Source organism: Salvelinus namaycush, chromosome 1 (genome assembly GCF_016432855.1).
Source record: "Salvelinus namaycush isolate Seneca chromosome 1, SaNama_1.0, whole genome shotgun sequence".
Taxonomy (NCBI): domain Eukaryota; kingdom Metazoa; phylum Chordata; class Actinopteri; order Salmoniformes; family Salmonidae; genus Salvelinus; species Salvelinus namaycush.
The window spans coordinates 47,216,725-47,242,270 of NC_052307.1; the positions used below are offsets into that span (position 1 = coordinate 47,216,725).

The 25,546-nt window shown below is 40.8% G+C and overlaps 1 protein-coding gene across 1 annotated transcript; it reads right to left on the reverse strand.

Moving 5' to 3' along the window:
• Positions 1 to 3,499: 3,499 nt before the first annotated feature.
• LOC120045060 (phosphatidylinositol 3-kinase regulatory subunit alpha-like) lies at positions 3,500 to 25,176 on the reverse strand. Its single transcript, XM_038989903.1, has 16 exons — positions 25,039 to 25,176; positions 23,870 to 24,468; positions 23,147 to 23,239; positions 22,958 to 23,032; positions 22,084 to 22,200; positions 21,646 to 21,847; positions 20,505 to 20,587; positions 10,734 to 10,839; positions 10,487 to 10,585; positions 9,132 to 9,312; positions 8,811 to 8,936; positions 8,586 to 8,728; positions 5,632 to 5,808; positions 5,458 to 5,532; positions 5,139 to 5,309; positions 3,500 to 4,486 (listed from the first exon to the last, which is right to left on the reverse strand). The coding sequence occupies exons 2-16, from the start codon at positions 24,195 to 24,197 to the stop codon at positions 4,297 to 4,299; spliced, it is 2,166 nt and encodes a 721-aa protein (XP_038845831.1). The 5' UTR covers positions 24,198 to 24,468; positions 25,039 to 25,176; the 3' UTR covers positions 3,500 to 4,296.
• Positions 25,177 to 25,546: the final 370 nt, after the last annotated feature.

Genomic DNA, 25,546 nt, shown 5'->3' on the forward strand with positions numbered 1-25,546 from the left:
TTTCCACATTTTGTTACAGCCTTATTCTAAATAATAATAATGACAAGGCAAAAACTAATTTATTAAAACTAAAAACAGAAATACCTTATGTAAATATGTATTCAGACCCTTTGCTATGAGACTCGAAATTGAGCTCAGGTGCATCCTGTTTCCATTGATCATCCTTGAGATGTTTCTACAACTTGATTGCAGTCCACCTGTGGTAAATTCAGGTGGACAGGTGTGTGGAAAGGCACACACCTGTCTATATAAGGTCCCACAGTTGACAGTGCATGTCAGAGCAAAACCAAGCCATGAGGTCGACGGAATTGTCCGTAGAGCTCTGAGACAGGATTGTGTCGAGGCACAGAAAAATGTCAGCAGCATTGAAGGTCCCCAAGAACACAGGAGCCTCAATCATTCTTAAATGGAAGAAGTTTGGAACCACCAAGACTCTTCCTAGAGCTGGCCACCCGACCAAACTGATCAATCGGGGGAGAAGGGCATTAGTCACCTCCCTAACCAAGAACCCGATGGTCACTCTGGAGGAAACCTGGCACCATCCCTACGGTGAAGCATGGTGGTGGGAGCATCGTGATTTGTGGATGTTTTTCAGCGGCAGGGACTGCTAGACTAGTCAGGTTCGAGGGAAAGATGAACAGCGCAAAGTACAGAAAGATCTTTGATGAAAACCTGCTCCAGAGCGCTCAGGACCTCGGAAGGTGAACCTTCACCCCAGTATAACAGGACGACGACCCTAAGCACACAGCCAAGACAACGCAGGAGTGGCTTCGGGACAAGTCTCTGAATGTCCTTGAGTGGCTCAGACAGAGCCCAGACTTGAACCCGATCAAACATCTATGAAGAGACCTGAAAATAGCTGTGCAGCGACACTCCCCATCCAATCTGACAGAGCTTGAGAGGATCTGCAGAGAAGAATGGGAGACACTCCCCAAATACAGGTGTGCCAAGCTTGTAGCCTCCTACCCAAGAAGACTTGAGGCTTTAATCGCTGCCAAAGGTGCTAAAACAAAGTAAAGTGTCTGAATACTTACGTAAATGTGATGTTTTTTTGTTTTGATAAATTACCAACATTTTCTTAAAACCTGTTTTCACTTTGCATTATGGGATAGAGTGTGTAGATTGAGGATTTAAAAAAATAATATATTTTAGAATAAGGCTGTAACGTAACAAAATGTGGAAAAAGTCAAGGGGTCTGAATACTTTCCGAATGCGATGTACATACATACGTCCTCCATGGAGACCGTAAGCATGTAGCCCTCGTCCTCAGAGGCTCTCCTCGGTTGCTCAGACTAGCTATGCTCGAAGTGTGACAAAAAGGTGTTTAGCTCATTGGGTAGGGCAGCTTTATTTTTGAAAATCCGAGATTGTTAGAAGCCCTCGTGTCCAACCCGCTCCTCCACTTTGTCCCTATACTTGTCTGCCATATTGATCAATCTGCATAGGTCGTATTTGCACTGTTGAAGCATAAAATTGTCCCAATTGGCAAATACATGTAAGTAAAAACATAACTAATTTAAATGATATTTCATGAATTTGGTGCTTTAATGTTCACTATGTCATATCAAGTCAGGCATGGCATGAATTACACAAGAAGAAAAAAGATTTAACAGTTGCAACTAAAGAATTCAAAGTAAAGATTTTCTGATACAGAAAATACAGAATCAAGGAATGACATTTTCTCTCAGGGACACCAAATACTTCACTGGCCTTTCTATGAGGAAATAGGGTGGTTTATATGCATTCACAATAGGGAATATTAGTAACACAATAACACGACATAAAATTAGAGAAACAAATCATCTTTGCACAAGGTTTCTGAGTCAAAAGGAAATAAATAAAACCAAATATATATATATGCATACCAGTCAAAAGTTTGGACACAGCTACTCATTCAAGGGTTTTTATTTGAACTATTTTCTGCATTGTAGAACAATAGCTTAGACAAACTATGAAATAACACATGGAATCATGTAGTAAGCAAAAAAAGTGTTAAACACCTCCAAATATTTTATATTTGGGATTCTTCAAAGTAGCCACCCTTTGCCTCGATGACAGCTTTGCACACTCTTGGCATTCTCTTAACGAGCTTCATGAGGTAGTCACCTGGAATGCATTACAATGAACAGCTGTGCCTTGTTAAGTTAATTTGTGGAATTTCTTTCCATCTTAACGCGTTTGAGCCAATCAGTTGTGTTGTGACAAGGTAGGGGTCGTATACAGAAGATAGCCCTATTTGGTAAAAGACCCAAGTCCATATTATGGCAAGAACAGCTCAAATAAACAAAGAGAAACGACAGTCCATCATTATTTTAAGACATGGTCAGTCAATGCGGAACATTTCTTCAAGTGCAGTCGCAAAAACCATCAAGTGCTATGATGAAACTGTCTCTCATGAGGACCGCCACAGGAAAGGAAGACCCACAGTTACCTCTGCTGCAGAGGGTAAATTCATTAGTCAGATTGCAGCCCTATTTAATGCTTGAAAGAGTTCAAGTAACAGACATCTCAACATCAACTGTTCAGAGGAAACTGTGTGAATCAGGCCTTCATGGTCAAATTGCTGCAAAGAAACCACTACCAAAGGACATCAATAAGAAGATGAGACTTGCTTGGGCCAAGAAATACAAGCAATTACATTAGACCGGTGGAAATCTGTTCTTTGGTCTGATGAGTCCGAATTTTAGATTTTTGGTTCCAACCGCAGGTGAATGGATCTCTGCATGTGTGGTTCCCATCATGAAGCATGGGGGAGGAGGTGTGATGGTGCTTTGCTGGTGACACTGTCAGTGATTTATTTAGAATTCAAGGCACACCACAGTATTCTGCAGCGATACGCCATCCCATCTGGTTTGTGCTAAGTGGGACTATCATTTGTTTTTCAACAGGACAACGACCCAACACACCGCGTGGCTGTGTAAGGGCTATGTGATCAAGAAGGAAAGGGAGATACCTAGTCAGTTGTCCAACTGAATGTATTCAACTGAAATGTGTCTTCCACATTTAACCCAGCCCCTCTGAATCATAGAGGCGCAGGGGGCTGCCTTAAATCGACATCCACGTCTCGCTCAGGGGCAGAACGACAGATTTTTACCATGTCAGCTCAGGGATTCGATCCAGCAACCTTCCGGTTACGGGCCCAACACTCTAACCACTAGGCTACCTGCCGCCCCTAAAAAGGAGGGTGATGGAGTGCTGCATTAGATGACCTGGCCTCCACAATCACCCAACCTCAACCCAATTGAGATGGTTTGGGATGAGTTGGACCGCAGAATGAAGGAAAAGCAGCCAAGTGCTCAGCATATGTGGGAACTCCTTCAAGAATGTTGGAAAAGCATTCCAAGTGAAGCTGGCTGAGAGAATGCCAAGAGTGTGCAAAGCTGTCATCAAGGCAAAGGGTGGCTACTTTGAAGAATCTAAAATATATTTTAGATTCTTCAAACACTTTTTTGGTTATTACATGATTCCATGTGTTATTTCATAATTTTGATGTCTTCCCTATTACTCTACAGAAAATAGTAAAAAATAAAGAATGAGTAGGTGTCCAGATTTTTGACTGGTACTGTGTGTGTCTGTATATATTTTTTAATACATTTAAAATTACTCTAATGTGAATGCTTTTAACATTTTACAGACAAAGTGTAAACCAAATAAGTCTTGTGTGTAGAAGTAGAGAATGAAAAATGTCCCACACCATGTCTAGCTAACAGGAAGCCTACATTGATGGCCAATAATCATGACAAAAAAAATACAAATATATTTAGGGTACATATTAATTCTGAGGACGCAGACAGCATTGCATAGCACAACAAAAACTTACACTTGACAGTGTCAGGATGTTGAATGAAGATTTTGGTATTGAAAGCCAAACATTTCAGTTAAATGCAAACACTGAAAATGCGGTTTCCCAGACACAGATTAAGCCTAGTCCGGGACTAAAAAGCCATTTCAATGGAGACTTTCCATTGACCATGCATTTTAGCCCAGGACCAAGCTTAATCTGTGTCTGAAAAACCTGCTGCTTCAAGTCTCTCCTCCTTTTTTTCAATTAGTAGGCTTGACTGCACATACCATGTTCACTCACACATACGTAATCATGGCTATCCAAAGGAAAAAGCTATATAAAAAAAAAAAAAGTTTAAACGAGGACCATCTCCTGATTTTTGAAATTTCCAAAATGTCAAATACCTGTACCAATGGTTCCCTAATTTAATTGATACCATCCTAGGCATTTGCATTTCCAAAGAAGTCATCTTGATTGTCCATCATGAAGTCCAAGTCCTCACCATGAGTTCATCACCGCCTCTTCTGTGTGTAAACTGGGTAGGCAAGCGTGACATTTAAAGAATCATTGTGCTGTACGAGTGACGTGTGGTGGTAGTGCAGGACTAGTTCTTTTAGGGAGCCATACAGGTTATAAGGCTCTGCAAATCCATAGCCCGTATGACTCTTGTTGATAACACAATGCTTCACCTCACCCTCCACACTGCAAAGAAAGACATTTTAAATGAGAATACATCAAGTTCAGAATACATCCAAATTCCATGTATGGACTATTTTACATGGTTCCGAAAATAAAGAATGGGCTGGTTTTGTTACATGTTGTCAATTTGATCATTTAGAAACACACCAAGGTCAACTTTTCCTTCTTCCTTCAGTCTCTCTCAATATGTAGCATGAGGATAATCAGTTTGTTTATTATGAATATGATCTAGCATGACAATTCTAATCAATATGCTAATCAAGTTGCCAATATACACTCAATACTAATGCTGCAAATTAACATCATAAAATCTGTCAACACGTTAAGACTGAATAATCAGATCTCATTAAATAAGATGAATTAACTCTATGAAACGTGAGTGTTTAGGTCTTAAATTATCATGACGCTAAACTCAAATCATGCGTCTTCATGTGGAATTTTTTCAGGGTGATTAGGTAGCCTAAAAATCTGTCGCTATGCCCTTGAGCAAGGCACTTAACCCTAATTGCAACAGCGGTGCTATACAATAGTGACCCTGGCCGTGGCCCCACTCCTTGCGGGTGTCTAAGGGGGGAGTTGGGATATGCAAAAAAACACATTTCCATTAACAGGACAAATATAAGCACCCCGCAAACTTGTATTATTAGATACATACACAACACTGCAGGCGTAGCAGCCAGCTTTGCTACTGTCCCGGACCAGGAATGTTCCATCCTTCTTCCCCCGGAGCAGAGCTTCTGCCTGCAGCCGGTTGATGTTGCCTAGCCTCCACGAACGTTCATCATGATGTGGGAGGTCCTCGTCGTCTTCAACCATTGAGTACTCACTGCAATACAATAATCACATTAGTTTTATACAATACTAACTTGTGTTTGAATTACTCCTTTAAAAGGAAACATGCAAAAGGAGTCAAAACTTTGAAGTGAATCTTTAAAAAACAATCCAAAGTAAAAGCGTGGGAAATGGATACTTACTCCTCTGGGTTTTCATTCTTGATACCCAACCATTCATTCAGCTTCTTCTGCCTCACTCCCTTTTGTGTCAGCCACCTACCATGAGAAAATAAAAAAGGTTTAATGTCAGTCATTTAGTAACGGGACATAATAGACAAGATATTTGATAACAGCAAAGACTGGTGCTATACTTACATTAGGTATTGGTCTCTGGTCTTGCGGAGCTGAATCAGATCAGGTTTGATGCTGTTCATCTTCTTATCGATCTCCCTGTAATCCGCTGCTTGCTTTTTCAGATCGTCCTCCAGGTGCCGTTTGCTGTCCACAATCTCACTTATTCTCGATTTCAGTTTGTCGTAGTTTCCCATGATTCTAGGAGAAACAATTCTTGTTGTCAAAAATATATCACCCATTGTCAATATATGAGACAGCTGTTGTACTTCTATAAGAATGGCACATTTGGCTTCTCCAACAGTGAAGCAATCTGAGTAGTTGTGGCATCAACAAAACCCCAGTGATTCTGTGGGTATACAAACTTCTACTATACTATTACCATTAGTGATGCACCGATATGACATTTTTGGCCGATACCCGATATATTCCTTGCCAAAAAAACAATACCGATATTTAAAAATTTTGCGGCCTTTTAAGCATTCTAGTACAGTTAAATAGTTAACACACACACACAGTGGTCTAAGGCACTGCATCTCAGGGCAAGAGGAGTCACTACAGTCCCTGGTTTGAATCGAGGCTGTATCACATCCGGCCGTGATTGGAGTCCCATAGGGCTGCGCATAATTGGCCCAGCGTCGTCCGGGTTTGGCCGGGGTAGGCCATCATTGTAAATAAGAATTTATTATTAACTGACTTGCCTAGTTAAATAAAGGTTACACACACCACACTGACCAACAAGTTATTTTGTTGGCATTTACATATGTCCCCATTACCAGTAAAACATAATAAAAAGCTATTTCTTTCACTTACTTGCTGCGCTGTTTCGTTGTTCATTTGTTCAACTGTTTCATTCTCAACCAGGATTTCTATGGAACACCATTTGGGCCTTTGCGTGTCAAATAAGCTTGTTGACCAATCAGGACCTGAATATGACTGCACGTCACATAATAATTTAACACGTTTCATTTTTTTACGTAGTGATTATACTATCACTCGTATTTAATATGTCACAACGATTCATCGATATATATGCTACGATGCTTGTAAAGTTGTCTCGCGCACCTACATTGCTGGTCATAAAAAAAAAGCTAGCTAGCTCATGGATGCACACAATGTTCTTCCCCCAAAACATAGCAAAAAAGACAATCTGTTTCAGTAGCTATAGTTGGCTGGCTAACTATATAGCTAGGTGTCACCATCTAAAATAACCCTAATTTATAAGACAGTTCTTATTTGATTAATGGTGGTCGGACCCATCTATGTGAAGCTAGCCACAATAAGGATTAGCCACAATAGTGGACTTTGCAGTTAGCCTTCAAAATAAATACCTATGGATTGTGGATCAATGACATGGGGTATCAGTCTACTCCGTGACACCCAGAGAACATTAGTGTCGTAGCTCTTATTGCGGGACTCTGAAACAACTGAATTGAGCCACATGTATTGTCAACCTATATGTATTGAACACTATTCCCAAGGAAAAACCATACTGTGTGGATATTTTGGAGTCCGATAACTCTAAGGATGTTGGGAAAAAATAGCTTGGGTATTGAGTAATACCCCATTTCATTGATCCCCAATCCTTACATAACGCTGTACAATATGAATGTCAATACACACAATAGGCTGACTGGGGAGGTGATTTCACACAGTCACAGTCCTGCGATAAGAGCTACAACGCTAATATTTGCGTAAACTCTTCAGTTGTGTTCTGTGGGTGTCACCGAGTAGACTGATACCCCATTTCATTGCTTCACATTCCAACCTTGTTTAACATTATCTAGTCTAAATATGGAATGATTACACCAATTGTAACCTTCTGCATCACTTTCAAAGGAGGTACTTTTATTTTGAAGGCAAACTGCAAATTCCACTATTGTGCCTAGCTTAACAACACATAACCCGGTCCCGTCGAGACTAGCCAGATGAAGCTAGCTGGCTGCTTATAACGTTAACTTTGGGCAACAGGGTTAAGTAGCTGGCTGGCTATTTATTTTCATGAGCTGAGGTTCAATTTCAATAGGCGAACAACAAGTGGCTACCTAGCTAATACTTACCAGGATTCCTAAATCATTGCTAAGAATAATGAAAATTACTGAAGTTTCGACTGGTCATTGTTTTCAGGCTGGTTGTATTGGTGCTATCTAGGTACCAAGCTAAAGCTAGCAAACTACCCCAGAAGTTGCGGTCGAACAAATAATGCTTTATTACCAACGCGGTGTTTGTACAGCTTTGACAGTGCTACTGATAGTAGTGGTGGCGCTTGGCTTGCACGTGCAAATTCAGAACACACAACATTCTATAATAGAACTGTTATTTGACGTGTAAAATTAAAAGCTTATTTAACGCATTAAATAGTGTTATTGTCAAATAGTGTTATTTGACACGCAAAAGACCCAAATGGCGTTCCATAGTATGTTGTGAAGCTAATAGCAGTGACGTTATTACTGTGTAACTCCGGTAGGGCAACATCTGAAAAATAGCGCACTTGGTAGTGTGTGCCGGTGCTCGACCAGTCGCGAAAGCCAACATCACCCACGACAGAGAACGGTTGATTGTCAAGGGCAATGAATTCCATCATCTTGGCATCATCTTGGCGTTTCGCCTTTGAGTTGTCTCGCTGAAATGTTCTTACTCTTTCAAATGACTGCTCAAATTGAACTTGTTGGAAGTGTGCGCTTAGTATTTTTCTGCTTTTGTTCTGTGTAGCGCTGTATTTTTCGTGGCGTCATTACATCATCTACTTACGTTATATATAGGTATGCACGTCAGCTTTGACATCGGTTTTGCACATCGGCGTTAAACTAGACATCGGGCCGATGCTGGCATTTTTAGCTAACGTAGGCCGATTCTGATACGCTCACCGATACATCGTGCATCCTAACAGATATTAACCACTTTATCATAGAACTGAGATTAGTGTTAGCTACATCTTTGGTTGAAAAGAAAGATAGATTTATAATGTTCATTATTACCTCTGGATTTCTTTATCGTTACCCTCTCTCCTGAACTTTTCAATGTACTCCTTGCTATAGCGCTCTTGGGTTTGGCACTGCTCCTCAAAGATCTTAATGGTTTCATTGAATGCCTCAATGGCCGTTCTCTTCATTTGAATTTCCTGAGGAAAACAAAGAACCGGAGGTTGGATACAGCACAATCAGAAACGATTCAATCACAATTGAATGACAATAGCAATTCACCTGTGATGTTCTTGTATACTCCTCGTACAGACGATCGTACTCTCGGTTCTTCTCCTGGAACTGCAGGTGGTACTCCTGCAGCCTTTTACCGACAGCTTCAATGTTGTCCTCTTTAACAACCTGGTCCTGCAGGAGACAACAAAGCAGTTAGAGGAACAAATCTCACTCAGTCATCTGGCAAAAAAAGTTCTGGGTGACACTCAAATGCCGGATATGAAAATGAAGCACTGACTGTGCTCATAGAATAATCTGACCAAGGGATCTCTTATCTTTGAATATGTGTAGCTTCCATTTGTGTTTGAATTGTGGAGGCACTCTTACCTGCTGGAGCCTTGACACTGGGTACAGCAGTCTCACGTCCAGCTTTGGGTTGTACTGGGCTAAGGACTCGTGTCTGTAGTGATTGATGAGCTCAACCACCGAGTTGAATGTCAGTGGGTCTGAGAAGCCGTATTTCCCATCCCGATGGAATATTTTGATCAGTTTGTTATTTCCTCCTTTCCTATGAGCGAGATCAAAAAGGCAACTTTGAAAATGGCCATGTGTCTTTAGGCCAGGGTTTAATTTTAAATATACCGGACATTTGAGAAATATACGGGGCCCATATGCATTGTGTGATTAGGGCGTCCACCAACGGTGCACAGAATGACAGAAATCACATTTAGATTATGGTAATTCCTCTTAACAGAACATGCAACTCTAGGATGCAACGGTGTGTGTCCTCCTAACCGAATTCTGATGCGCACTTTGAAGACGTTAGAATAACTGCCACTTTTCCTCAGCCAACAAGACGAACAGCAAAATCACTAGCCTATGTCAATCTACTATTCTCCATAGTAGAAAAGTTGACCTATTCTCTTGGTCAGTTTGCAGTTCTAGCCTATTCCAAACAGACTAAGACAGTTGTGGGATCCCTAATTTATACAACCAGTTTAGCTACATAAAAAAAACGTTAGAAAGCAAATCAGGCTGATGCAACAGATGTGAACATTTAGCTTAAAATGTTGATAAACTATTATTTCTTCGCATTATAAGCTCATGAATGCTCGTTCCATAATTCAATTAGCCGGAAAATACCGTTTCCAAAAGCGCACCGCATATAAGAGCGGCAGAGATCAAAATATCCGTTAGAAATGAAGAAAGAGGGAAGATCTAATGATGCAACAACTAGGCTTCTAATATGACTAGGATTGTGCCTTTGGCTACTGGACAATGAAAAAGTTTATTTGAAAACCATTTGAACATGACAAAAAAATAGGCCATTGGTTTCAATGGCATATGGAAGTCTTTATAAAATTATTGTTTCTATGGGCAGATTTTGGCTAGGCTACTTCAAAGAAAGGTAAGACATGCCTCATAATATGAAGCAAAACAATCATGTTTAAAACAATTAAGTTTGTTTTTAAAATGCATACTGCCCCAAGCTCATTGCAAAGTGGTGTGACACGATGACTTGCATGACCGATAAGCATGACTGGTAAAATGTATTTCCATCAATTAATAGGCTAAAAAGCATAATTCTGCTAAGGGATTTTTTATTTTATTTTCAATTCTTTTATTTAAAAATCCCCGACTAACACCGACTAACATTACCGACTAACAGAAACCCTGCATTAGACAGAGCAGGATATTAAGAGTTCCATATTCATTTAGCAGCCATGCGATTCACAACGTACCTCAGAGTCAGTGTGTAGTCTCCATGCATTTTGGTGGATGCATCTCGGACCAGAAACGTACCATCAGCTGTGTCTCTCAGCTTCTCATTCACCTCCTCCCTACAAAAAAAATGAAGGGTTATGCTACAGTTTCTTCACAAATCCAATAGGACTCATTATCAAACTGGAAACCAAGAGATTTTCATCACAAGACACTGACCATTAATTCATTACTAATTGAATTATCATTAAGATCATAAGGGCTTGCCTTGAGATGTCTCCCCAGTACCACTCCCCGTCTTGCAAGGCCATGTTGTTGTTGAACCCGTTGTTTGGAACTGGAGTAGTGGCCTTTGGTGGTTTCGGGGGCAAAGCTGCGGCAAGAAGAGAGAATGAAGCTGTCAATTTGCAGTCTCACAGTGCATAACTTACCTTTTCTGAACTTGTGAAATTGAAGTTGACTTGATTAGGTGAGTGAGGAGGATAGTTATCAGCTACCAGAAACGGGCTTAAATTCCTCAAAAAAGTGCAACGGTTCATAACAATATGAGTGTAATGGCTCAAAACTAATACCTACATGTAGGCTATTGTTTGGTTTATTTGTGTCAACTACTGCATTACCAGTTAAGTAGCTACACTTTTCTGCATTAACATAATGACCAGAAAAAAAGAGGAAATGTGTTATTTGGCCACGTTTTAATGTAACAATATCAAAATATTATGATGACAGACTAAATAAATAAAAAAACGGAGAAAATGAGGCCTGAATGCAAAGACATTAAATCCAAAAAGAAATACGCCTTTGTACACCATAACTACTCCTGTGTGTAATAGTAGTACTTCGCTGCAGTTCATCTGCTCTGCCAAGCTGTCAATGTAACATAGCCTAATCAACACAATGCACATCCATGTAGAAATACCCACAATGAAATTACGTTATTCAGCCTAATGGTAACATCTCACAAAAAAATGATGTAGGAGGATGCCAAAGAAACACACGCAAACCACAGATGGCGAACAGATGTTGCGCTGGAGGGGATGGCTCCCGTTTTATGGGCTCTTAACCAACCGTGCTATTCCGTTATTTATTTATTTTTTCGCATTGTTTGTAAATTATTTTGTACATAATGTTGCTGATACCATCTTATGACCGAAAAGAGCTTCTGGACATCAGAACTGTGATTACTCACCTTGAACTGGACAAAGAATGTTTCTTTAACGAGTTGGATGAGAGGGATTTACTCCAGACAAGGCCCTCATCACCGTCATTCGCAGGAGAAAGAGACATATCGCGGAAGGAGGCCGGGGTGCCTTGTGAGGATACGGCGGCGAGCGGCTAATCTGCATTTACCATCGGTACTATTGGCCAACGTACAATCGTTGGATAATAAAGTGGACGAACTACAAGCACCCATATCCGGGACATTAAAAACAATAATATCTTAGGCTTCACCGAGTCGTGGCTGAACGACGACATGAATAACATACAGCTGGCGGGTTATATACTGTATTTGCAGGATAGAACAGCAGCCTCTGGTAAGACAAGGGGTGGCGGTCTTTGTATATTTGTAAACAACAGCTGGTGCACGATATTTAAGGAAGTCTCAAGGTTGCCTGCCTGAGGTAGAGTACCTCATGATAAGCTGTAGACCACAATACCTACCTAGAGAGTTATCTATATTCTTTGCAGCTGTCTATTTACCACCACAAACCGATGCTGGCACTAAGACCGCACTCAATGAGCTGTATATGGCCATAAGCAAACAGGAAAACGCTCTTCCAGAGGCGGCGCTCCTAGTGGCCGGGGATTTTAATGCAGGGAAACTTAAATCCGTTTTACCTAATTTCTACCAACGTGCAACCAGAGGGGAGAAAAAAACTAACTCTAGAAGACCTTTACTCCACACACAAATGCGTACAAAGCTCTCCCTCGCCCTCCATTTGGCAAATCTGACCATAATTCCACCCTCCTGATTCCTGCTTACAAGCAAAAATGAAAGCAGGAAGCACCAATGACTCGGTCAATAAAAAAAGTGGTCAGATGAAGCAGATGCTAAGCTACAGGACTGTTTTGCAAGCACAGACTGGAATATGTTCCGGGATTCTTCCGATGGCATTGAGGAAAACACCAGATCAGTCACCAGCTTCATCAATAAGTGCATCAATGACGTTGTCCCCACAGTGACCGTACGTACATACCCCAACCAGAAGCCATGGATTACAGGTAACATCCACACTGAGCTAAAGGGTAGAGCTGCCGCTTTCAATGAGCGGGACTCTAACCCGTAAGCTTATAAGAAATCCCGCTATGCCCTCCGTCGAACCATCAAACAAGCAAAGCATCAATACAGGACTAAGATCGAATTGTACAACACTAGCTTCGATGCTCGTCGGATGTGGCAGGGATGGCAAACTATTACAGACTACAAAATGAAGCACAGCCGCAAACTGCCCAGTGACACGAGCCTACCAGACGAGCTAAATTACTTCTATGCTCACTTCGAAGCAAGTAACACTGAAACATGCATGAGAGCATCAGCTGTTCCGGACGACTGTGGGATTACGCTCTCCGTAGCAAATGTGAGTAAGACCTTCAAAACTCTTAAGGATCCGCCCCATTGTTTTTCAATTTTCACCTAAAATGACATACCCAAATCGAACTGCCTGTAGCTCAGGACCTGAAGCAAGGATATGCATATTCTTGGTACCATTTCAAAGCAAACACTGAAGTTTGTGGAAATGTGAAAGGAATGTAGGAGAATATAACACAATAGATCTGGTAAAAGATAATACAAAGAAAAAACCAACTGTTCTTTTGTATTTTTTTGTACCATCACCTTTGAAATGCCATAATGTATTATTCCAGCCCAGCTGCAATTTAGATGTTGGCCACTAGATGGCAGCAGTGTATGTGCAAAGTTTTAGACTGATCCAATGAACCATTGCATTTCTGTTCAAAATGTTGATCAAGACTGCCCAAATGTGCCTAATTTGTTTATTAATAACTTTATGTTCAAACTGTGCACTCTCCTCAAACAATAGCATGGTATTATTTCACTGTAATAGCTACTGTAAATTGGACAGTGCAGTTAGATTAACAAGAATTTAAGCTTTGTGCCAATATCAGATATTCTTGCTACTTACAACCGCATGCTAATCGCATTAGCCTACGTTAGCTCAACCGTCCCGTGGAAGGGACAGGTCAACATTCACAAGGCCGCAGGGCCAGACGGATAACCAGGATGTGTACTCCGAGCATGCGCTGATCAACTGGCAAGTGTCTTCACTGACATTTTCAACCTCCCTGTCTGAGTCTGTAATATCAACATGTTTCAAGCAGACCACCATATTGCCTGTACCCAAGAACACTAAGGTAACCTGACTAAATGACCACCAACTCGTAGCACCCATGTCTGTAGCCATGAAGTGCTTTGAAGGCTGGTCATGGCTCACATCAACACCATTATCCCAGAAACCCTAGACCCACTCCAATTTGCATACCGCCCCAACAGATCCACAGATGATGCAATCTAAGGGTAAGGCAATCTAAGGGTAATCCACAGATGATGCAATCTAAGGTAAGGGTATTGCACTCCACACTGCCCTTTCACACCTGGACAAAAGGAACACCTATGTGAGAATGCTGTTCATTGACTACAGCTCAGAGTTCAACACCATACTGATGAGCTTTGAGGGCATTAAGCTAAGGACCCTGGGACTAAACACCTTCCTTTGCAACTGGATCCTGGACTTCCTGACGGGCCGCCCCCAGGTGGTAAGGGTAGGTAACACCTCCGCCACACTGATCCTCAACACGAGGGCCCCTCAGGAGTGCGTGCTCAGTCCCCTCCTGTACTCCCTGTTCACTCATGACTGCCTGGCCAGGCACGACTCCAACACCATCATTAAGTTTGCCGATGACACAACAGTGGTTGACTTGGAGCCTCAACTCGGGACTCGACTGATGACTTGAAATGATCTGGTCAGGTTTTGTAAAGTTGTCACTCATTGTGGCACACAATCTTTGTGGATTACTGGTGTTCTAAAATGGCAGACGGAAGGGAGGGTGGTGCGGGAGGTGCCGCTTCTCCTACGAATGCTGTTATTTTATCTAAAACATCAGGTGTACGCCGACCCCAGCTAAGTAACTCATGCAAAGATTTAAAGCGCAATTATGTGTTTTATCTCCAGTACATTGAGTGTCAGTTATGTAGCTGCTCTACTGATAATCTCAGTGCGTCCTTGCTGGGATGACACAATCAATCTACTGGCGGAGAATATCAACACCAAACACATTGGTTCAACGTTCCATGGGAGCAGACAGTACACAGCATATCATTATGTTCTGAATAATGGCCAAGTCTACCTCACTCCCTATTCCACTGAACCGCTTAGGCATAACAAACACAAGTCCAACATTTATCAGAAACTACCCTCCTGCTCTCCGGGGATGTGCAACTCAATCCTGGGCCTAACATCACCGAGACAGCGATACTCACCGGAGTGGATAGCAGTGGATGGCCTTGTCCCCTGATCGATGCCGCTACGGAAGTGGGTGAGTGCTATGGTCCCATGGTTTCACTCGACTCACCCGGCTCCAGGATGGAATTTAACTCTTCAAACATACCCAAGTCGCTATATGCAATCCCTGACTCTGCTTCTGGTACGCAAGCTGTTTTAATTAGTTCCCCGCATTCAGTGCAAGCGGGGGATAGTTAATTGCGCTGCCGAACTTCCCCTAATCAAAACTAAACAAAAACGGCCTAAACCCAGCCGTCAGAAAACACAGAAAATGTTACTTTTTTCAATGTGTCACTCTCGAGTCATCTGGGACCCACGAGCTAAGCCCAAGGGACTACTACGGGGGCACTTAAACATTCGTAGTGTCATTCCAAAAAGTGATCAAATTCAACATCTTCTCACAGACTCCAACCTTGACTTCCTCTGCCTTTCAGAGACATGGCTCCATAAAAACTCTCCATATGCTGCTTTGATTGTGCCTGGCTACAATGTTTTCAGGAGACAGGATTGAAGGAAGAGGGGGTCTGATGATTTACATTAAAGAACATATCTGATGTAAACAAATTGAGTGGTCATGTGATAATGAACTAGAATGTATTGGCCTGAACGTTACACTGTCTCCCCAAATGTCTTTTACCCTTATTGGAATGTATAGACCCCCTTCCACCAAAAGTGTCTTTTTTCAATACGTTTAATAACATGCTTAGGGAATGTGATTTTGGGAAAGAGGTCATCTTAATGGGAGATTTTAACATTAATTATCAAGACAAGTCTTGTAGGAAAACCCTCAAACGGATCACTAATACCTTTGACCTTACACAGCTAGTTAAAGGGCCAACCAGGCTGACTTGTTGCTCTAAAACACAGATTGATTTGGGCTATCTGATCATAATCTGACACTTACAGCCAGAAAGCTTTCTAAGAACAGGTTTAACCTCTCTATTGTTAGAAAGCCGGATCAACTAAGAATACCTAAGAGTGAATTAAATTACTTTGAAAACGCAATTAAGGGAATTAACTGGAATGATCGGTCCTATACAGATGTGGAAGCTGATTGAAAAACCTATACACAATCCAGACTGACTACAATAAATGGTTTCCTAAAAAAATCAAATCCAAACCTGGCCAAAAGAGCACTCTTCCTTGGCTAAATGGAGAAATCTGGAAATAGATGGAAGAACGAGATTATGCTCTAAAAACAGCCCTAAAATCCAAATTAGAGCATGACAGACGTAGGTTTACCATGTTGAGAAATAAGGTGATGAAAGAAATCACAGGCCAAGGCAAACTTTTTTATTAACATAATTGGCGAAGCAAAGGGAAATTCTAAATTGATCTGGGAGAATCTAAAAACGTTAACAGGGAAAGACCATAGTAACACTGCAAAAAGACTAGAAATCATGGTGAATAACAATCTAACACAGGATGCAATCGAAATAGCAATAGCCTTCAATTCCTACTTTATTGACTCTGTCAGGGTACTGACACAGAACCCTCCACTGGTTTCTTGGGCTCAATGCTAGTAAATGACGCTCAACCTGTCTTCATCATAAGGGAGGTTTCTGAGTCAAAGGTGAACAAGGTGATTAGCTCACTAAAGAACTCAAAAGCCAAAGATGTGTTTGGGCTGGACTCTACCTTTCTTAACTACAAAGAGTCACTCATTGGCCCCATTACTAAGGTCACCAACACATCTATTGGTCTGGGGTGTTTCCAAGGGTATGGAAGTCAGCCATAATAACGGCCATCTTTAAATCGGGTGACCCTGCTGACGTGAGTAACTACAGGCCCATTAGAATAAAAACATATATTTTTTTAAGTGTGTAGCAGAACAACTGATTGCCCACCTCAACAACAGCCCCTTCACATTACACTCCATGCAGTTTGGCTTCAGAGCGAAACACTGCACAGAAAAACGGCCAACTGCTTTCTTCTGGAAAATGTGAAGTCCAAGCTGGACAAAGGGGGCGTTGTTGGGGCTGTGTTTCTGGACCTAAGGAAGGCGTTTGATACTGTTAACCATGAGATTCTCATCACAAAATTGTTCAAGTTCAACTTTTCCCCCGATGCCTTGAGATGGATGAAATCATACCGTGAAGGCAGAACTCAGTGTTTCAGAGTGAGCATTGAGCTGTCGCCCACTCTTAGCTATGATGTGGGCGTGCCCCAAGGGTCAATACTGGGGCCCCTCCTGTTCAGCCTGTACATTAATGATCTGCCTTCTGTCTGTACTGGGTCTGAAGTTCAAATGTATGCAGATGATAGTGATATATGTGCATGCAAAGAGCAAACAACAAGCTGCACTACTGTAATGGTCCAGGTTACCAAGTGGCTCAGTGACTCGTGTTTGCATTTCAATGTGAAAAAAACTGTCTGCATGTTCTTCACAAAGAGGGCAACAGATGCTACTGAGCCAGATGTCTATGTCTCAGGGGAGAAGCTCCAGGTGGTATCTGATTTTAAGTACCTTGGCATCATACTTGATTCCAACCTCTCTTTTAAAAAGCAGGTGAAAAAGGTAATTCAAATAACCAAATTCAACCTAGCTAATTTTCGATTTACATGAAATTGTTTGACTACAGAGGTAGCAAAACTGTACTTCAAATCTATGATACATGAAACAAATCTATGATACACTTAACATACTGCTTGACTAGTTGGGCCCAAGCTTGCTGCACAACATTAAAACCCATTCAGTCTGTCTACAAACAGGCTCTCAAAGTGCTTGATAGGAAGCCCAATAGCCATCATCACTGTTACATCCTCAGAAAGCATGAGCTCCTGAGTTGGGAAAATCTTGTGCAATACACCGACGCATGTCTTGTATTCAGGATCCTGACCTTCATGTCTTAAAATAATGATGGACTGTCGTTTCTCTTTGCTTATTTTTGCTGTTCTTGCCATAATAAGGCTATTTTCTGCATACCACCCCTACCTTGTCACAACACAACTGATTGGCTCAAACGCATTAAGGAAAGAAATTCCACAAATTAAATTTTAAACAAGGCACACCTGTTAATTGAAATGCATTGCAGGTGACTACCTCATGAAGCTGGTAGCTATTTGATTATTTTTTTATTTGGGGTTACTACATGAGATATATATATATATTATATACACATACATTACCGGAAAAAAGTTTTGGAACACCTACTCATTCAAGGGTTTCTTTATTTTTACTATTTTCTACAGTGTAGAATAATAGTGAAGACATCAAAACTATGAAATAACACATATGGAATCATGTAGTAACCCACTTTAAAAAAAATCGAAATATATTTTATATGTGAGATTCTTCAAATAGCCACCCTTTGCCTTGATGACAGCTTTGCACACTCTTGGCATTCTCTCAACCAGCTTCATGTGGTAGTCACCTGGAATAAATTTAAATTAACAGGTGTGCCTTTCTAAAAGTAAATTTGTGGAATTTCTTTCCTTAATGCGTTTGAGCCAATCAGTTGTGTTGTGACATGGTAGGGGTGGTATACAGAAAATAGCCTTATTGTGGTAAGAACAGCAAAAATAAGCAAAGAGAGACTACAGTCCATCATTATTTTAAGACATGAAGGTCAGTCAACACAGAACATTTCAAGAACTTTGAAAGTTTCTTCAAGTCAAGTCGCAAAAACCATCAAGCACTATGATGAAACTGGCTCTCATGAGGACCGCCACAGGAATGGAAGATTCTAATGAACTTATCCTCTGCTGCAGAGGATAAGTTCATTGGAGTTACCAGCCTCAAATTGCAGCCAAATTAAAGGTTCACAGAGTTCAAGTAACAGACATCTCAACATCAACTGTTCAGAGGAGACTGCATGAATCAGGCCTTCATGGTTGAATTGCTGCAAAGAAATCACTACTAAAGGACACCAATAAGAAGAGACTTGCTTGGGCCAAGAAACACGAGCAATGGACATTAGACAAGTGGAAATAAGTCCTTTGGTTTGGAGTCCAAATTTGAGATTTTTGGTTCCCCAACCACCGTGTCTTTATGAGACGCGGTATGGGTGAACAGAAGATCTCCGCATGTGTATTTCCCACCGTAAAGCATGGAGGTGGTGGTGTTATGGTTATGGTGTTGGGGTGCAAACCAGATACGCCATCCCATCTGGTTTGGGCTTAGTCTGTCTATCATTGATTTTTCAACAGGACAATGACCCAACATACCTCCAGGCTGTGTAAGGGCTATTTGATCAAGAAGGAGAGTGATGGAGTGCTGCATCAGATGACCTGGCCTCCACAATCCCCCGACCTCAACCCAATTGAGATGGTTTGGGATGAGTCGGACCGCAGAGTGAAGGAAAAGCAGCCAACAAGTGCTCAGCATATGTGGGAACTCCTTCAAGACTGTTGGAAAAGCCTTCCAGGTGAAGCTGGTTGAGAGAATGCCAAGAGTGTACAAAGCTGTCATCAAGGCAAAGGGTGGCTATTTGATGAATCTCAAATATAAAATATATTTTGATTTGTTTAACACTTTTTTGGTTACTACATGATTCCACGTGTGTTATTTCATAGTTTTGATGTCTTCACTATTATTCTACAATGTAGAAAATAGTAAAAATAAAGAAAAACCCTTGAATGAGTATATGTTCTAAAACTTTTGACCGGTAGTGTATTTACAAATGTTCTATTTTTTGAAAAACTTGTGACTCGACTTGCTCTTAGAATGCACAACTTGGACTTGAAGCACTCAACTTGAGACTCAGACCTTGTGAATTGAGATTTGCTTGTTACTTGAATAATAGTGCCTTGGTCCCACCTCTGGTTGGTATGTTATACACCTCGGGAATAGCAGTCCATGAACTTAAATTGTGCATCGAAACGTAAATGTGTCTTTTTCCGCATGTTCTTCCAAATCCACAACCCCCGGACATTAAATGCACACCTGAGAGGCTGGAAGTAGCACAGGGTCAGCCGCAGAGAAGCTCCACTTGAGCAGGTTAAGTGCCTAGCTCAAGGGCACAAAGGCAGTAGATTGCATCAGAGATTCTGATACCAGCAACCCTTCAGTTGTCGGCTCACTCCAGTTTACAAAGTGAACTCCGGTAACTGAATCCTTCTCAGTACCAAGATGCTTCTATATAACAATAAACAGTCATCAGTCACTATCATCAGTGAGCCATGCTCTTGTAGCCTGGGGTGACAGACTATTATATTGAGCTTAAAATAGACTACATCTTTACCAAATAGCTACAATACTGTATGGTTACAGTATTCGCTCTCCCTCTCTCGCAAACACGGAACAATCATTCAACCTTAAATTCTCACAAAAAAAAGATCCATACATTATACTAATACACATGAGCATCTCAGAAAACAGTTTGTGTACTTGATAGTTTAATCCAGCACTAGAACATATACTGATACTATTTAGTAATTACTAAATGAAAAAGTAACCAGCTACGGCCCATGTAAGAGGTGTCCATCTTCGAGATCTATAGTCAGCAATTAGTTCAGCAGACATGAAAATCACATTCAACTCAAAATTTGAAACAGAAAAAAATATGGCTTGTATTACCTGGAGCAGCCTGGGTTTCACTCAATTCACTGTTGACCAAGATCTCTATAATCTTGATAAGGGAATCCAGGCTGGCCTCACAGCTGAGAGATAGGAAATGGTTACATTTATTATCTGCTGCATCCTTAGTTCATTGACCTGTCAAACGCTTTCGATACTGTTGATCACTCACTGCTAATTCAGAGGCTTTCCTCAATTGGTCTAGACCAGGATGCATGTAAATGGTTTAAAAATTACTTGACAGATAGAACTCAATGTATATCTACTGATGGCGTTAAATCCGGCTTCCTGGATATTACGAAAGGTATGCCGCAGGGGTCGATTCTGTGTCCTGTAGTTTTTACAGTTTACATTAACAATATTGACTTGTCTGTAAAAAGGTGTAACCTGTACTTGTATACCGATTATAGTGTTTATTATGCTATTGCCCCCACGGTTGACCAGGCACTATCTGAACTACAGTCTTCCTTCATTGTATTACAGAAAAACTTTGACCTGAAATTAGTTCTGAAAGCAGGTAAAACTAAGTATATGTTGTTTTCTAGAGCGCATAAAAATAAGTTTGATGATTAAAGCATATGTACTTTAGATGGTGTCCATATTGATCGTGCCCGTTTACAGATATCTGGGCATCTGGATAGATGAAAATCTGTCTTAAAAAGCAGCTTGATGAGTTAGTTTAGAAGCTGAGAATAAAAATGGGCTTCATCTATAGAAATAGGTCCTGTATAGGTCCAATCTTCAAAATGTTCTTAAATATGATGTTCTCGTGCCTCTAGGGCAATTCAGAAAGATGATTGAGGATCTTATTACGGATGAATATGTTTGTTGTTTATGACCGTGTTTTTTCTTTCTGCTTGCATTTTGATGTGTATTTTATGTAATTTATGTAATTCAGGGCTCATCTGTAAAAGAGACCTTGGAATCAGTATGAGTCCTTGATCAGATAAAGGTTAAATCAATTTGGTATGTGTATTTAAACACACAAAACATTATCTGTTCACATTCTACAGTTACTGTGAGTGTTATTGTCTCTATGACATGTTGTCCTTATGCTGCCCTCATACATAAAAGCATTCCTGTCAACATAATTGCCCCTTGTGGGATAAATAAAGTATTTAAATTGTAATTGTATACTGACCTTGCTGGTTGAAGCCTGAAAAGCACAGGGCTAAAGATTTCCGCCAAGTCTCTGACACAGAGTTGGTTTTTGCTGGTGTTCTGAGAAATTCGGCAGAAATGTTTGATGAGGCAGTAGAACGTGAGGCAGTATTGGGGCGGATGGGTAGGTGAGCTGGCTATTCTGCGCAACAACTGGGCACAGTCCTTTGGATCCTTTACCTCTGTGAGCATGAAAAGAGGAAACAGTCACACAAGGTAAAGATTAAATCAATGACAACCACTATTAAAATGTACTGCACAACATTGCCCTGGAAAACTTGCCACAAAATACTATAACTTTATTTGTATGGTGAGCCACATAAAACCGGCCTACGGGCCGGATTTGGTCCGTGGGCCGCTTCTTGAGTATACGTTTGGTTTGAGGGATTCTATTAATTTTATAGCCAGCAGGTCTTACCCTTTGCTGCATGAATCATCTCACTTTGGAGAGAGGTGGGAACAACTGGATTAGGCAAATCCTGCAGGTATCTCCAAAGGCCATCACATAGCGACTGTAGGTCCAAAGGCTCCAAATCTGTAAATGCATCAATAAACTTAGTAGATGGTAGAGATGAACGCAACAAATATGACAGTTACAACAATCACTTGGTTAAGAAAAAATCATATTTCTCAAGAACTATTAAAAATGTGAGAAGTAGTATGGTGGAAAAATTGCAAGATTATGTTATAATACTTTTATTGCATCAAATGGCTGTTTTATGCAACAGAATAGAGTATTCTGTTAACTATTGTGTGTGTGTTCTACTGAGGATGGGCCTCTGGGAGATAACACTGACAGGAGATTTACAATGTCTTTTGGGTGATAAAACCTAAAGAGCATTCCAGAGCATGAGTTAATGCTTCTGTTCTATACGGGGCCAGACACTGGTCTCTATACAATGAAAACTGTTGACACAGCAGATACTGTCTGCTATGTATTATAGGTATCTTTTATACAAATCTTGACCTTGTGACCCATTCTATACATCTGTTGTTCGTCATGTAGGTTGGAAGGGGTGTATCTTGGCTATAAAATACCTTTGTACTTTTGTCTCGGGGCTCTCAACGAATCATCTGAGCGTAAATTGTCAACCAGCCATGACCAGCCATCATTATCGTAGAGCACTCAATCAATTCACTTTATATGTGTGCGTTGTATTGACCTGCTCCCTTATTAATAAGTGATTAAAGATTTTGTTTAAGTATAACTCTGACTTGTGTGATAAGTTTGTCTCTCCTCATTTGATAGTAAAGAAATTAACCACATTAGGCACAATCTGCCACTCACTCACCACAGTCAGTGAACTGTCTCATATCCAGCCCACAAGCTGCTGTGAAAGTTCTATAAAGGGTTGGACATTCCAAACCTGCAGGACAGAAAACAGGATCAGGAGGTGGATTTGATTAACCATTTCAATGTAATAGCAAAACATTCACCATCGTTAACTACTCCCATGCACCAGGCCACGGTCTCTTCTTACCTTTGCCTTCTATTGCCTCCAGAAGCTTGACCAGGATGGGTGATGCAGTCTCTGGAGGAGCAAACTGTTCTGGCAGATCTGGCAACATGAAGCCTGCACAACAGAAAGATGACGTACCTGAAACTTTCTAAACTGCTACCGGACAGTTGATTGTTACCTGATAACAAACACCCATCTTGCTCACCTTTCCTTTATAGGCATTCAATTAAAATGAAGATATTTTATTTTTATTTTTTACACACAGCAATGGTTGTGTCGCATCTACTAACAAGCCTGCACAGATATTAATTTCTCCTTGCGGAGTCACGGCACTATTGTAGGTATAGGCCTGCCTAAATTATTAGTATCAGATCACAGTTACACACAAGCATTTCCTGTTTTGCCTCTTAAGCTTCCTTTGCAAAAGCTTATGATACACTAATCCTCCACATCAGCGTTTTCATAGATCCGTATTCAGCACAGCTGCTCTTCCTTGGCTTGCTGCACATCTGCAGCTCAGTGCTTAATACTAGTTGGAACCAACTCAAACTGATGAAACAGTAAGCCAAGGAAGAGCTGAAACACAAACTACAGCCTGAAATTCATGTCTATGCACAATAACATTCATAATAAACAGTGCAAAAAGATTGGTCATAGTAATTTAAAATCAAAATTGGTAGTACAGTACTTTAAAATCGACAAGATAAAAACATCAGCAATGTAACCTGATGTACAACTACTCACCCTCTGATTCTGAATCTGTCCTGGCTAGATCTGATGTGGAAGGAAGAGGCCTAGGTGGCCTTGGTTTTGGTGTTGGTGGTGAAATTGTTTTTCTTCCCACAAACTCAACGTAAGTCCCGGGGAAGTCACCTTTTTCATGAGTTGTCTCATTGAATCCTGGCAGCCACCCAATCTCATCTGGTTTTTCTTCAGCCCAATTAGGGCAGCCTAGGGCCAGCAGAGCACCCTTGCTCACCACAAGTATATCACCTACATGCAAATCAATGTCCTCCTCCCTCTCCTTTTTATAGTCATACAGTGCTCTGTACTGGTATCCTTCTGAAGTCATCTTGATATATGATATCTGTTTCCCAATACACAATTTAAGACCAATAAGATTTGGCCTGAGGTTAAAAATGGACTATATTCTTTCTAACAACGCATGTTTCCTCCATCTTCATTTTATGCAGATCTTCTTCCCCCCAAAAGTATGCAGATTCAGCACCTCCAAATGTTAACATTAAGGTTCTGTCCTGTTTTTCAATACACCCTCATTATGCTTCATGCAATACAATCCCATCAAAGGCATCGGCATCTGTAGTCCCATGAAAGCATCTGTCCTGGATGGAGACAAAATTTATATTCAGAAATCAAAATTAAAGAACTGTGGTAGCTAGATTGTTGAAATCATTTGTTGGTTCACAAGCTAACGTTTTCAATGATTTCAATCACCAACAAAACGGTGATTGTCTATGAATAAGAAGCGTTCATATCTAGCTACTTGAAGCTATATAAGTTCCACATTGGATAAAGCTGTGTGTCTTTGTTCGTGACATAGCTAGTTAGCTTGGACATACTGTACTAGCTATACACCAATAGTCTAGCTGGGGATTGGGGAGAAGGGAAGTAGCTAACGTTATTAGCTAGCCGGGTAGCTACGTCTATTAAGACACATCCACAAACCGGGTACACACACCATCCAAAGGACAAACGCAAAAGTAATTTAAAAATACAAATGATAAAAACATTTAGATTAAAGAAGCCATGCGTTGTGTAGCTAGTTAGTATGTAACATCATTAGCTAACGTTAGCTAGCATGCACACAGGCCCGTGAAAATTTGGAAATTCCACTGCCTGATCAGATTTGGCAGATGGCTACTTTAGCTAGCTAACGTTAGTTGAATAGCTACCTTATTGTTATTTTCCTCTGAAAAAATCTTCAGAAAAAACAAAGATCAGATTTCATTGAGAAGTGCAGGATAGACGCGGTCTCCAAACTATGCGACATAGCTAGCTATGATATCGAAAATGCATCCGGGTGCAGTAACAGCTAGTAGCACACCGCAGTGCAGCTAGTTAGCCGGTCGTCACTAGTTAACACAGCCACAAAGTCAAAGTTAAAAGTAGTGGATATTCGGTTCTCTCAACAATAGCTATTGAACCAAGCATGCCATGACAATAAAGATATTCTGAATAAAGGGAGGATGGACAAAAATCCACAACTTTTTTTTAGAGACATTTCATTGTACTTTTTGTTGTTGCTTTCAATCTTCCATAGCTCTTACACAAAGCATGGCATGACTATGAAAATTATATATGCTGAAACGGGGAAGGATGGACAAAAATCCACAGCTTTCCCCCTATATTTTTTTACCAATTGTAATGCCAATAAAAAAAAAAATAATTGCAGACAAGTAT

What these genes read in the sequence shown, in the direction of transcription:
- LOC120045060 (XM_038989903.1), bottom strand. Translation starts at nt 24,197, where the DNA reads ATGACTTCAGAAGGATACCAGTACAGAGCACTGTATGACTATAAAAAG. An exon ending in GGAGGCAATAGAAGGCAAAG is followed by an intron (nt 23,033 to 23,146) that starts GTAAGAAGAGAC and finishes TCTGTCCTGCAG; the next exon opens with GTTTGGAATGTCCAACCCTT. An exon ending in AAGAATGAAAACCCAGAGGA is followed by an intron (nt 5,310 to 5,457) that starts GTAAGTATCCAT and finishes ATTGTATTGCAG; the next exon opens with TGAGTACTCAATGGTTGAAG.